The 14,911-nt window shown below is 43.0% G+C and overlaps 1 protein-coding gene across 1 annotated transcript in view; it reads left to right on the top strand.

The window, feature by feature from the left end:
- CFAP61 (cilia and flagella associated protein 61) overlaps positions 1-14,911 on the top strand; it is a 255,942-nt gene that overhangs the window by 143,086 nt on the left and 97,945 nt on the right. The window contains exon 18 of the mRNA XM_061208391.1: positions 11,385-11,512. Within this exon, the coding sequence (XP_061064374.1) occupies positions 11,385-11,512 (128 nt within the window). The remainder of the gene's footprint in view (positions 1-11,384; positions 11,513-14,911) is intronic.

Genomic DNA, 14,911 nt, shown 5'->3' with positions numbered 1-14,911 from the left:
AGCTGGTTTGGTGGTGCTGAATTCTCTTAACTTTTGCTTGTCTGTAAAGGTTTTAATTTCTCTGTCGAATCTGAGTGAGATCCTTGCTGGGTATAGTAATCCTGGTTGTAGGTTTTTCCCTTTCATCACTTTAAATATGTCCTGCCACACCCTTCTGGCTGGCAGAGTTTCTGCTGAAAGATCAGCTGTTAACCTTATGGGGATTCCCTTGTATGTTATTTGTTGCTTTTTCCTTGCTGCTTTTAATATTTTTTCTTTGTATTTAATTTTTGATAGTTTGATTAATATGTGTCTTGGTGTGTTTCTCCTTGGATTTATCCTGTATGGGACTCTGTGCCTCCTGGACTTGATTGACTATTTCCTCTCCCATGTTAGGGACATTTTCAACTATAATCTCTTCAAATATTTTCTCAGTCCCTTTCTTATTCTCTTCTTCTTCTGGGACCCCTATAATTCGAATGTTGATGCATTTAATGTTGTCCCAGGGGTCTTTGAGACTGTCCTCAATTCTTTTCATTCTATTTTCTTTATTCGGGTCTGCGGTAGGTATTTCCACTATTTTATCTTTCAGGTCACTTATCCCTTCTTCTGCCTCAGTTATCCTGCTATTGGTTTCTTCTAGAGAATTTTTAATTTCATTTATTGTGTTGTTCATTATTGTTTGTTTGCTCTGTAGTTCTTCTAGGTCCTTGTTAAACGTTTCTTGTACTTCCTCCATTCTATTTCCAAGATTTTGGATCATCTTTACTATCATTACTCTGAATTCTTTTTCAAGTAGACTACCTATTTCCTCTTCATTTGTTTGGTCTGGTGGGTTTTTGCCTTGCTCCTTCATCTGCTGTGTATTTCTCTGTCTTCTCATTTTGCTTAACTTACTGTGTTTGGGGTCTCCTTTTCGCAGCTGCAGGTTCATAGTTCCCATTGTTTGTGGTGTCTGCCCGCAGTGGGTAAGGTTGGTTCGGCGGGTTGTGTAGGCTTCCTGGTGGAGGGGACTGGTGCCTGTGTTCTGGTGGATGAGGCTGGATCTTGTCTTTCTGGTGGGCAGGACCACGTCCGGTGTTGTGTTTTGGGGTGTCTGTGAACTTATTATGATTTTAGGCAGCCTCTCTGTTAATGGGTGGGGTTGTGTTCCTGTTTTGCTAGTTGTTTGGCATGGGGTGTCCAGCACTGGAGCTTGCTGGTCATTGAGTGGAGCTGGGTCTTAGTGTTGAGATGGAGATCTCTGGAAGAGCTCTCACCAATTAGTATTACATGGGGCTGGGAGGTCTCTGGTGGACCAATATCCTGAACTTGGCTCTCCCACCTCAGAGACTCAGGCCTCACACCCGGCCAGAGCACCAAGACCCTGTCAGCCACACAGCTCAGAAGAAAAGGGAGAAAAAAAAAAGAAAGAGAAAGAAAAAAGAAATAAAATAAATAAACTTATTAAAATAAAAAATAATTATTAAAATTAAAAAGTAATTTCAAAAAAGAAAGGAAAGAAGAGAGCAACCAAACCAATAAACAAATCCACCAATGATAACAAGTGCTAAAAACTATTCTAAAAAAAAAAACCAAAACAAAACACACAAAAAAACGGACAGACAGAACCCTAGGATACAAGGTAAAAGCAAACCTATACAGACAAAATCACACAAAGAAGCATACATATACACACTCACAAAAGAAGAAAAAGGAAAAAATATATATATATAAAAATAAAGGAAGAGAGCAACCCAATTAATAAACACATCTACCAATGATAATAAGCTCTAAATACTAAACTGAGATAAACATAAAACCAGAAACAAATTATATGCAGAAAACAAACCCCAAGTCTACAGTTGCTCCCAAAGTCCACCTCCTCAAATTTTGGGATGATTCATTGTCAATTCAGGTATTCCACAGATGCAGGGTATATCAAGTTGATTGTGGAGATTTAACCCACTGCTCCTGAGGCTGCTGGGAGAGATTTCCCTTTCTCTTCTTTGTTTGCACAGCTCCTGGGGTTCAGCTCTGGATTTGGCCCCGCCTCTGGGTATAGGTCACCCTCTGGTGTCTGTTCTTTGCCCATACAGGAGGGGGTTAAAGGAGCAGCTGATTCGGGGCCTTGGGGGAGGGAGGGGTATGGAATGCGGAGTGAACCTGCGGTGGTAGAGGCCAATGTGACGTTGTAAAAGTCTGAGGCGCGCTGTGTGTTCTCCCGGGGAAGATGTCCCTGGATCATGGGACCCTGGCAGTGGCGGGCTGCACAGGCTCCCAGGAGGGGAGGTGTGGATAGTGACCTGTGCTTGCACACAGCCTTCTTGGTTGCTGCAGCAGCAGCCTTAGCGTTTCATGCACATCTCTGGTGTCCGTGTTGATAGCCACGGCTCGTGCCCATCTCTGGAGCTCATTTAGGCAGCGCTCTGAATCCCCTCTCCTCGTGCACCCCGAAATAATGGTCTCTTGCCTCTTAGGCAGTTCCAGACTTTTTCCCAGACTGCCTCCCGGCTAGCTGTGGCGCACTATCCCTCTTCAGGCTGTGTTCATGCCGCCCACCCCTCTCCCTGGCATCCGACCTCCGAAGCCTCAGCCTCAGCTCCCAGCCCCCGCCCGCCCCTGCGGGTGAGCAGACAAGCCTCTCGGGCTGGTGAGTGCTGGTTGGCACCGATCCTCTGTGCGGGAATCTCTCCGCTTTGCCCTCTTCACCTCTGTTGCTGCGCTCTCCTCCGTGGCTCCGAAGCTTCCCCCCACCCACCCCCCATCTCTGCCAGTGAAGGGGCTTCCTAGTGTGTGGAAACTTTTCCTCCTTCACAGCTCCCCCCCACTGGTGCAGGTCCCGTCCCTATTCTTTTGTCTCTGTTTTTTCTTTTTTCTTTTGCCCTACCCAGGTATGTGGAGAGTTTCTTGCCTTTTGGGAAGTCTGAGGTCTTCTGCCAGCGTTCAGTAGGTGTTCTGTAGGAGTTGTTCCACATGTAGATGTATTTCTGATGTATTTGTGGGGAAGAAGGTGATCTCCACATCTTACACCCTGCCATTTTGAAGATCCCCCCTGCCATATATGCATTTTGTATTTAATATATACAGGACCATTTTTATCCTTGGATACCTGTAGGAAAATGCCATCATTTCGGAAGGGCATTATTTAACAGGAAGAATGCCTTTCATCACTTTTGAATTTGAGTGTTTTCCAAACCTTTGAGGCCACACCTCCATTTTATTTCATTAAAAATGGGTCCTTCATAGGGCTATAGAAGTTGAGAATGATTAGGCAACTACATCCTAAGTCAATGAGCTTTTTTTAAGAGACACAGATATAACATAATAGTAATTTGGCATTGATTCTGCAAACCATTTCCCTGCCATGCATTTGCTTTCTCCCTGCCTTTTGCTGTCTGTTCACCCCAGAGAGGTCATTTCTCCGGTTTTTGGCTGACTCTGTATTGACAGTGATACCTGGAGGTAGCCAAGTAGCTGAACCCTAACAGGCAGGATTTGCTGGGTGTGATGTGGGGCACAGAGGACATTTCTAAACACTTGGCACCACTCCAGGTGGGAAGAGGAGGGACGTGGAGCCACTTGAGGTTATCCTGGCACTTGTGCTAGCATCCCCATATTGGGAATCAGTGAGTCATTGTGTCCCTGAAAAGCCAACAGTGGGTCTCCCTTGCCCATGCTCGAGTATTGCGTCAAATAACCATATTTTCAGTGATTATATAACTACTTGTTCAGGCTGTTATCTAATTAAAAACAAGTGAATATCATCACCCTTATCAAATCTGAGATGCCATTATTATTAGATGGACCCTTACTTTATGTACCATTAAGAAAAAAACATGGCCAATTAAACTGTGACACAATGTCTTAATAAGAGCCCTGAACAGAATATGAATCAGTCATATAAGTCTTATTGCTTTGAAATTTCTTTTATGTATTCAGAGAGGAGAGCCAATTTACATACCCTTCAATTGCATTGTTTGCTGCTTGATGGGAAAAAAACTTTTGCATGTGTCTCAGTAACAAAATGTGACACAGCTTCGTCTGCTTGTAGGTATCTATCATCCCTGATTTGTTCCTGTAAAGCATTCGATTGTTTCATTGCAAGAAAATATGGAATTACAGCCATTCCCTCCAATGACTAATATTTGCTTCATTAATATCAAATTTGCACCCTGCCGCTCGGTTTCTGGGCCTTCCTGGGAACATAATAAGTGTTCATTTCGATGCCAAATCATGCTGTAATCTTTTTGAAGGCTTGTCAGCAGCAGTTAAACTCAATACATGTTGTCCCATAATGCACATGACTCTCCGGAAATGATGACAGTGAACAGCCTTGACCAAGTCACCTGTGCCCAGGAAAGGACAACTGTGTCACTGCTGCTACCTGGCCAATCCCAACGGCTAAGGTGACATTGACCACGAGGCTGATTTCAGGGATGCTAACGTGGAAAAAATGTGCATCCTAGAACTGACGAAATCCAGTAAAGTCACTCAACTTCCAAAACACTTTTTTTCCCCCACATATAAATGTATAAGAATGGTTGCCAGTGATTGTCATGGGTTGGCAATAATTTGAACTTTTAAAAACGTTTGCAAAATAATGATAATAGCCAGGTTGGGAATATGGGTGTAGGAGGGATTGGGACAGATGGAGTTTATAAGAAAAATATAAGAAAAATTCAAGTTAAAGAAATTTACTCATTGAATTATAGAGGCTTAAGGAACAACAGCAAAGACCATGAGTTGCCTCCAATATCCATTCCTCCCTTTAGCCTTAGTAAAGAGATCTCAATTTTGTGCAAGGCAGCAATGCACCCAACTAAGAGAATATGTTTCCCAGCCTCCTTTGCATCTGGCATGACCATATGACTCAATTTTGGCCACCGAGCTGGAAGTAGAAGCAGTTGGAATGGGAATTCTGAGATGGCTGCTTAAAGGGCGTGGCTCACTGGAAGGAAGGCCCTTTTTTCTTTCCTTCCTTCTCCTTCCTGCTCCCTGGAATGAGGACGTGATATCTGGATCTCCGGCAGCCATCCTAGGCCATCCTTGAGGATGGAAGCCATGCACTAGGATGGGGAGTTAGGCAGGTAGAAGTCTGGCTCTGCCTCAGTAGCCCTGGATTATGTATTTCCAGATTTCTTTTGCATAAGTGAGAAATTATCTTCTATCCTGTTAAAGCTACCATTTTCTGTTTAAGCTGCATTTTCTGTTGTATGCAGCCAAGCCCAACCCTAACTGAAACAGGACCCTCTTCTTTAGCTAGGGTTCAAGCTCCCACTGTTTGCCTGGGATAATGTGAAGAATGTAAAGGAACTAAAGGTATTATAGTTCTTTAAAGAAATAAGAATTCTTCATGGGTAGGGTTACTAATAATTTTGCAGAGACCAAATTAGTGCCTCATTCACTTCCCAAACTTTACAGTGTGCCTAGCTTGTGCCTGGTGCAATGGTGGGGATGCTTCAGGAACCCCAGCCCACCCTTTGGCCCACGTTGCACGGTTTTGAGTACACTCCTGCCCGTGATAGGAGAGCAAGCCTATCACCTCACCTATCACCTTTGACAGTGACTCAAAGGGTCCTTGAGTCATTGTCACTCTCAGCAGATGCCAGAGACAGAACAGTGTGCATTTTCCCCACGTGCTGGAGCTGCAAGAAGTGTTAGGAGCTCTCCATACCCTAACAAAGAGGAAGGTTAAGGGAATCCTTCAGAAAACGAGGCTCAAAACCATGGCGTTGTCTTGACCGCCTCCTCATGCTCTGCTAGGACAGAGGTGATGGCGTTCCTATCGTAGTTTTGAGCCCTTTTAATGATTTTAGCAGAAATGTTTTTCAAAATTGCATTTTGTGTATGTGGAAGAGATGCCCGATTTATTGGTTCTTGTTTACATGTCTGTATCTCCCTACTCTTTATGTATTTGGTAAATATTGCAATACTTTGCCCCCAAGAGGTCAATTTGTTTACTTTGAACTCTGAAACTGACACTGATATTTATAGCGCTGTCAACCTGTCATTATTTGTTTTGATCAAATTGGGGAAAGGGGAGCTTCTCAAAAAGAAGAGAGAGAATGGAAAAATGTAAGGAGAAAAAATTACATTTATAAAGCAAAAATAGGCTTATTAAGAATTTCAGAAATTCTATTTCTAATGGCTTTGAATCTCTCCATCTTCCATTTTCTTGCCTGGACAGAGCTCCCTTTGAAGTCTTTGGAAGCTTTCTAGAAGAAAAAATATATACACATGGGTGTGGAGCTGAAAATGGAGCTCCTTGTTTCGCCCTTTTAAAACGTGTTTTTCGAAGATTTGCCTTTCATATTGCAGATGCAAGAGAGGATGTGCAATTTTACCTTGTGTAACATCTTTGCCTGAAAAGCTCCAAGTATTTGTAGACGTTTTTTAATGAATAGTTCCCATGTTTGCCTGCTGAGGAAGGCAGAGGTTTGTGTAATTTCCTTCCATTTTACACCTGAGGAAACTGATGTTTAAGGAAAAGAGGCTCAGAATTTCAACCAGTAGCAGAGTTAAGAAAACAGTCCCTGTTTGGACTGGGCTAATGATGCCCAGTCCAATGATCCTGGAGGTTGAATGTGACCCCCAAATGAAAGGGTATCATTAGAAAAAATTCACCGTAGACTCTGTCATGTCCCATTTTAGTATGAATTGGGTTTATTACGTAGGATCATTTGTAGTTATTTTGACTGCTTTCTAGTTTAATGGCCTATTTGTAATTTTAGCAACTTCTGATTTTGGATCTATTATTGAAACTGAGTTTTAATACTGCTTTTGTTGTCATTCTAACTCATTCTAAGTGCATGAGAAAAACTAAACCAGATATGGAAACACAGAACTCAGGTCTGTGTGTATCAGATAAAATTATACTTTGACTAATGTTTCTTTTTGTACACACAGAACAGTTAACAAACATGCATAAAACTCAAAACAGTGTCTTTAAGGTCTCTTGATAAATGTATGTGAATCACAGCATAAACTCACTTGAGCATGTACGTCACTATCATTTTTACTAAAAAGATCAAATTTAATCCTAAGTACTTCTCATTATATCTAAATCATTTGTTTGTCATGTAAGCCACTGGAAAAGCACCAACAGAAATAACCTGAATCAGTAGAAATTACGTCAACGCCCTTTAAGAAGGGCTCACGGAACGCAAAGTCAGCATATCTGTCCTTTCATCATTTACCAGATGTCCAAAAATGTGTGGCAGGAATTGTTCAGATAAAACAAAACTAAACTAAAACTAAATGAATGCCTCAAAAAACCAAAGACATAGCCCCTGACCTAAGAAAGCAAACAGTCTAGGTGGAGGGCGGCAGACAAACCAGATGAATTAATAAAGGGACCAAACTGCTCAATGACTCTCTCACGTGCACAAGCTGTTCTAATTCAGAAGCTCATAGGAAATTACAGATAAATAGCTTAAAATTTAAACATGTGCTCGTTTCTGTTCCCTATTTTCTCATCTCAACAACACCCTCACCTGACCTTTATCGTCACTTCCCTCTGAACCGTCCACACTCCCTCCCCTCCCCACACCTCAAGCCTGGCTCTAGAATTTCCAAATAGGGAGTCCCATTTTATCATTCTTTCTTCTTCCATCTCAGGGATGGAACTTAAGGCTTGTGTTTTAAACTTATTATGAGAGCCATAATCAATTTTAAGGAACATTTCTTTCAGCCTTGAAAGGTCAGCTTATACGTGATATATGGCCTCTTCCTTCTTGCTGGGGTACCTGTTGATCTATTTAAACTCATCCGTTTGTCTAAAAATACTAACTTAGTGTCATTAGGAGAATAGAAGCATAAATGTCTCCAAAGAATATGGAGGTAAGAATCTGATTTCTCACCCGTATTATCACTGGTATGGTATGTAGTTAAATAGCTTACAGAGACTCCTCTGTTTCATCTTTGATAATTTACTATTACAAGGCACATTTAATTTCTGTCTATAAAATATGTGTCAGTAGATAACGGCTTTTATTTTTACTTTGCTGTTAAGGAAATAAAAAACAAAAACAAACATCTAAAACAGGATCTCTAGTGCACGGGACATTTTTGGTAGATGTTCAGACCAAGAAAAGGAAAAGCTGGCTTGGCTCAGAGAGTCTTCCATACCTGTTTTTCTTTACTGGGAAAACCTGTAGTTTGAAGGAACATAAAGGAAGGACATATTCTGCTTTCTTCCAAAAATGCCTCGAGCTTCCGGCTTATGGGCAAAACAAACCCTTTGAAAGCAGGAGAAGCCGTCTTCATTTGCAGTTGTCACTGAAAGATATTTCCAGGCTGGAAAGAATTTCTTTTCAAGGTATTTAAAATCCATCTATCCTAACAAAAGAAAAATGTGGCTTTTTCAGGTCACTTCTTCATACCCAATGATGAATATGTTTTTAATTAAAGCCTGGGCACAAAATTGGGTTTCGTGAGAACCATTGTGGTGCCTGATCACTCTCCTGAGACACCCACCACCGTTGGTACTGATGCTAACTCTTGACACCCGAGGCCACTTTGTGTATTCAGAGGTTAGAAAGGTGATTTCTGAGGCCTGGCAGCTGTTGGTGTTAAAGCTATTGTGTGGGAAACAAAAGCCATTCTGTTCTGTTCCCCGGGTGCCTCTGTATCATTGATTCAGGAACTGTTTCATAAATGAGGTATAATTCTTTACCAGGGAATTTCATTACTGCCCATGTTTCAGTGTTAGTATATGCTTCCGGACAGCAGAGGGGAATGTTTGAACATACCTCCTATGGAAGGAATCTTGGGTTCTGACCTCTGTGAAGATGCTTGCATCTTAAGTCTCTTAATTAGACCTGTGACTACATGCCTTCATACCACCATTTATGCTTCCTATCTTCCTCACTCTAAACCACCAGACCCAGTCTGCTGCTACCAGGCTTGTCTTGCAAGTTAATGGGAACACAGTACACACTGGCAGCTGGATGTACCAGTGTTAACTAGTTTTCTCGCAGAATTCCTCACTGGCCTGTGCTGGGAATTTTTCATAGGGCAGATCGGAGTGACATTTATTTGAAGAACAGATACTCTTTCACCCAAATGATATATTCATTATTGTCATTTAGAAAGTCTATCAGTTTAGGAAGTTTTTAGTTGCATGTAAAAGAATCAAACTGACCTAAAGAATCAAGGAAACACAGTGGGTTGCAGTCTTTCTCCCCAGTTCTTCCTCCCTCCCTGGGTTGTTCCCTTGCTGTGTGACTTTGAGGTTCCTCCCACTACAAGGGTGTCTGCTTCCCCACCTCATGGGTGTTGGGCTCCACCGTGTGACTTGCTTTGGCCAGGCTGAAGAAGTATTTCTTATTTTCACTTACCTTCTTGCACTTCTGCATTGCCATGAGAAGAACAGACCCAGCTCTCTCTCATCAAAAAAGATAGGAGAGATGTGAGGCTAAGCTGAAATCTGCAGAGTGGGGCCAAAGCCAGCTGAATCCCGCTGACATCAGCCTTCTTCCAGCTGACTCAGAGTTACATGGGTGAGAATAGATGGCAATTTTTTAAGCCAGTGCATTTTGGGGTGGTTTGTTATGCAGCACTGTTTGGCGATAGCTGACTGATATTTATTGCTCATGTAACTGAAGAGTCCAAAGGTAGCATGGGCTTCAGGTAGGATTTGAAAGGAATTCCTGTTCTATTTCTTTGTGATTCTCTTGGGGCTTCATCCCAGAATGGTTTCCCTCTTGGTGGCATGATGACTGTGCTATTTCAGGCTTCACAATCTACACCTTGTACCATCTGGAAGGCAAGAGGCTTTTCTTCTTAAACCATCACACAAAAGTCCTGGGCTTCACTCTGATTAGGCCAGCATAGGTCACATGTCTATCCTGGGCCAATTGTTGAGCAAGGAGGGTGGGATTATGCAACTTGGTTTATGTCAACCAGAGCCCGCTCTTAAAGATGGGAGCGGGTTCAATCTTTTCCAAAATCCCTGATGTGTCTCATTAGAGGTGGGAGTGGGGGTGGAACAGATGCTGAGATGCACCAGCAATGTTAATTATGGAGGGAGTCTAAAACCTCCGAACTTTGTTTTGAATTTCTATTAATACCTTATTTGGCTCAAGACATTTTTTTACCTCCATGTTGCTGGGCTAGCTCGAGCTAGAGAGAGGGGATTTATCCTCTAGATCATATATGTTGCCAGGTAAATTGCAAAGCATGTGACCCCACCCATGCTGCCTTAGGCACTGGAAGGTGGGTGGGAGCCCAGCTTTCCATAGGACTTTACCATTAGCCCGCTGGACTTCCAGCTCCTGGTATCTCAGGATTTTAAGAAAATTAAAAATAGGTTTGGTCTACTAGAATTTGAAGGTCTCTGACCTAGAGGGTGAGTTAATGCTAATGTAACGAGAACTTGAACGAGTGGGACACATTGGTGTGGATGTCATTCCACTGACTCCTGTCCTCCATTGCTTCTGATGAGAAGTCAGCTGTAAACCCTGTTATTGTCCAGACACACAGGAAGCATCAAATAAAAATGTGTGTTGAATTTATGAATTAAAAAAGAGAATCAAGGTCTTCTGACCCAATCCAACGTTCTTTTAAGAGTACCCCAACTTCCCTGGCAGTCCAGTGGTTCAGAGTCCATGCTTCCAATGCAGGGGGCATGGGTTCGATCCCTGGTTGGGAAACTCAGATCCCACATGCTGTGCACTGTGGGCAAAAAACAAACAAACAGACCCCACCACCTCTTTGTAGAACCTTCCATTGTACATTTCATGCTCCAACTGAAGCCTCTGCAGGAAAGTAACCAAACAAATCAATCCAGGTAATTTTTTCAAATATGGACATTAAAATGATCACCTGTTACTTTCTGTGCTTCTAAGAGTCCTCCCTGACCCTAAGTTATTTGAAAGACTGAACAATCCTTATCATCCAATATGCTTTTGTCATTCAACACATTTGTCATTCTATAAATATTACTGAACACCTACTGTGCTCCAGGTGTTGTGTGAGGGATGCAGAACTGAATGAGAGTTAATACCTTCCATCAGGCACCCAGCTACTGTAATCTCATTGTTCAAACCTTGGACAGAAGGAAAGATTGGGACCTTTGATGAAACTACAGATTCTCAAGGAGCAACTTGCCTGTCTTCTTGGGGAATTATTTACCTTATCATCTCTAGTCATAGATGGCCTGGATATGAAACATCTGTCAACAATAAGATGAAAATGAGCTAAATCAAGTATTTTGATGTGAACCAGCCTAGGTGTTAGGTATATTGCCATATTCTTACACTAATTTCTTAAAAATTACTTCCCATAAATTTCCTCAGGGCTGCACAGGGGCATTTTTCAGTTTGATTTGCTGGTAATATCCTGGTTACGTAATTGCCAATATGGGAATGCAGACTCAGCTACATTTTCCTCAAGTCCCTTTTTCTCTTTGTATTTTTTTCCAGTTGAGTTATGCCTTGAACCATACAAACAGAAAACTAACGTTGGAACCTAAAATAACTGTCAACGCCAAGATTGTAGTGGTTGGTGCATCCAGTGTTGGAATTTCCTTCCTAGAGACATTGATATTTTGGTGAGTTGTTTTACTTTATTTGTTTGTTTTTAAAGGGGCTTTTCTCTTCCTACACCTGAGAGGATCCCATGAAAGGACAGACCTGAGCTTTTTGCCACCTCACATACGTTGCCTATGTGGATTAATGAATCAGTGGAATATTCTAGATTAGGGTTTGGCAAACTCTAGCCCCCCAGGTCAAAACAGGTCCACCTGCTTTTGTAAATAAAGCTTTATGGGAACACAGTCACGCTCATTTATTTATGTGTTGTCTCTGTTTTGTTGATACAGCGGCAGCTTTGAGTAGCCGTGACAGAGACCGTTTGGCTGGCAGTGCCTAGTATATGTCACTCTGACCCTTTCCAGAAGAAGTTTTCCAGCCCCTATTCTATACTGGTGCTTCCCTTTTTTGGCTGGATTATAAGAATCACCTAGAGCATTTGTTAAAGATGTAGATTCCCAGACCTCACAGACATAGAGAAGCAGAAACTCCTATGGAGGGCCCTGGGAACCTGTATTTTAACAGGTGCTCTGTGTGATCAAGCAGGTTTGGGGACCAGTTTTGACTGTATGCATCACAAATAGGCTTCAGAAGTGGCAGACAGTCCAGGACCTTTCCTTCAACACCTGCATTTCAGGCGCCAGGGAACAGAGTACATTTCCCCAGGACAACTGAGGTCTGTGCAGCTGTTTGATGTGTTTTCTATTATCCTCAAAGCACTGCACAGTTTCCTTGCAGAGCCCATTTTCCCGATAGGTGATTCCTGAGGGTTCTCAGCTCCCCCAATTAGCTCTCCATCTGCTCAGCGAATTTCAGCCTCTCTTTAACAGGAAGAGCCCTGGGTTTTTGTCCAAGAACTTGGGTTCATGGCCTGGCATTGCCACCACTGGCATGGAACCCTTGATGTGTGCCTGACTTCTCTCAGACCCAGCTTCCTCATTCATTTCGTAAAAAGTCTCTAGATGTTTTCAAAGACCCAGGCTTTGGAGAACCACAGACTCCTAAGTTAGGAGAATCCAGTTTTTCCCAAATCTTTTGCTCAAGATCACATGAGAAACTTTAGCTACTGTTCAAAGCTGTAGGTGCTAAGAGGAGAGTGGCAGATGGGGAAAGGCATCCCCGCCATGACTCCTCCCTCCGGACAAGGAAAAGCGTGGAGGAAATGACCCCTAGAAGGTGTTTGTCCCTGGTGGTTATGGAGACGAACTAACCCAGATGGTTATTTTGCTCATTTGACATCATACGTAACCGAAGATTTTTTCACTTTCCAGCCAATTTGTTCAATTATCCGGAACACACCCTTAGTTAACCAAAATAAGTTGCCTGTCTTTATTGAAATTAGCAACCAAGTTCATAGGCTTTAAATACTGTGGTCAGTCTACAGCAATCTCTCATTGCAAGAAAGAAATCATGAGAAGCACCCAGGAATCTCCACTTTCCTGCCTATTCCACTCTGTAGTTTGAGAGCTTTCCCTGTTCTGACAGGTCTCTTCACCTCAGACTCTGAACAGCAATCTGTACAGCCACTTTTGAAAGATGAACGATCAGGGTGGAGCTGTGAAATTACAGTAGTCAAGAAGTTATCATAAACAGTTCTTAAATCTTAATTTAGCTGTATATCTTGTCATTATGTCTTCTTTAAAATGATTACATTAAGATATACACATATAATTTTCTTTTTGTGGAATCAACTTAGATTTAATAAAGACAGGTATAAATTTTGATATAAGTACTTGGTTGATTAAATTCGTCAATCAGACAGACCTTTTTAAAGCATTTTAAAGTACTCATACTTCTCTATCATCGTTATACAGATGACGTGCACTAAAAAGAGACCGGGATCAGTTTACGGATATCAAATCCTGAAGAGAGGAAATAGTTCTCTCATTATTTTCTCTAATTATTTCAAATCAGCAGTCGCCATAGTAACCTGCTGCAGATTTTACTTTACCAATTTAACTGCCATTTGAACTAAATTTTGTAAATGATTTGAGTTGGAATGAAATTGAAGAAACAGAGTTTTCACCAAACACTGACCTCCAGTGAGGATTAAATCCACATTTTGGAGGCAAGATTTAGGAAAATCGCCCTCCTACGCTCATGCCCTGCATTATTAAACTCAGTTGGGGGGCACTGTAGTTCCTGGAAAATCCATTTGAGGCCCAGTACAGCCGCCTCTTTTTCCAGAAAATCTGGTCATCCTGTCATCTGGTGACAAAACAAGCACAACTCTTTGTTCTTATATTATTTACATGCAAAAAAAATTGCAAAGCACCTTTGGTCTCCTCTTCAAAGACAGCAAAAGCAGTCCTTGCAGAAATTCTCTTCTTTCCACAAGTGCCACGGTGCTGCTAGGGGTGCTGACGTGATTTGCCCAAAGTCACCAACTAATACAGACACCAGGATATAAGCTCCATGTGGGGTGTGAGGGTTGGGGGGATGTTTTGGGTTTTGTTTTCTAGTACAACCTTCTGTCTGGTCTTCAGCTACTACCAGTCTACAGTTACACCTGCACGGAGGACACACTTTCTTTTCTGGTTGTCAGGCCTGTGGGTCACCCTGCATCTTCTTTTTGTCCTTACAAGGGCAAGACCTCCTGGGCCCTCCAGTGCCTGGTGACATGAGTGACAGGCGTTTTCTAGGGACACACACCAGCACCCCCCCTGTGGTTCTCCCTGTCCTCCTGGTCCTGGTGAATATTCCAGCGCTGGGCTGAGTGGCAGCCCTGCCCTTAGACTTCCTGCAATCTCCATGGACCCTCCTGAGGCCCCTGGCTAGCTGATGCAGAAGGGCGAGGGTGCAGGGTGATTCAGGGTGGAGGTGAGACTTGGCTAATTTGTCCCCCCTCACCCCGGGTCTTGTGCATCTGTCTTCCGAGGGCGCTGTGCCCAAGCAACTCCATGGAGGGCAGAGGAGGGAGCGTGTTCAGGCTCCCAGGCCCCACCCTGTGGGCACACACATCCTGGCCTCCTTTCCCCTCATCACCTGCCTTGCCGGGCTGTGTGCCCCCTGGGTGGGGACCAGGGGCTGGGCGGGGGAAGGACAGCAGACACAGAACCAGGGCTGGGGAGTTTTCTTGGGGTGGGAGGCATAGAGGAGGAAACCCTCACTCATCCTATGGAATAGAGGGCAGTGAATTGGAGGGGAAAGGCAACTCTTAAGACACTTTGCTGTGAATTATCTGTGTTCCTCATCATGCCCAAGACATTCAGGTGACGGACCTGAGCTATTTTTAAATTGTGGTTCTCATGTGTTTGTTCGGCTCCCTGGCTCTTCGGGACGGAAAGGTGTTGGCTTGGGCACCGTAGGTGTTTCATGTACATTATCCTTCTTGGTACTTCTATTAATAAGACCTCTTCAAAACCCCAAACATTGGTTTTTGGCAGAAAGATCTTGGCCTCGGTCATCAGCCCACCTCT

Source organism: Eubalaena glacialis, chromosome 13 (assembly GCF_028564815.1).
Source record: "Eubalaena glacialis isolate mEubGla1 chromosome 13, mEubGla1.1.hap2.+ XY, whole genome shotgun sequence".
NCBI lineage: Eukaryota > Metazoa > Chordata > Mammalia > Artiodactyla > Balaenidae > Eubalaena > Eubalaena glacialis.
Note: the sequence above shows the minus strand (reverse complement) of the source record. Positions and strands in the feature narration are given on the sequence as shown.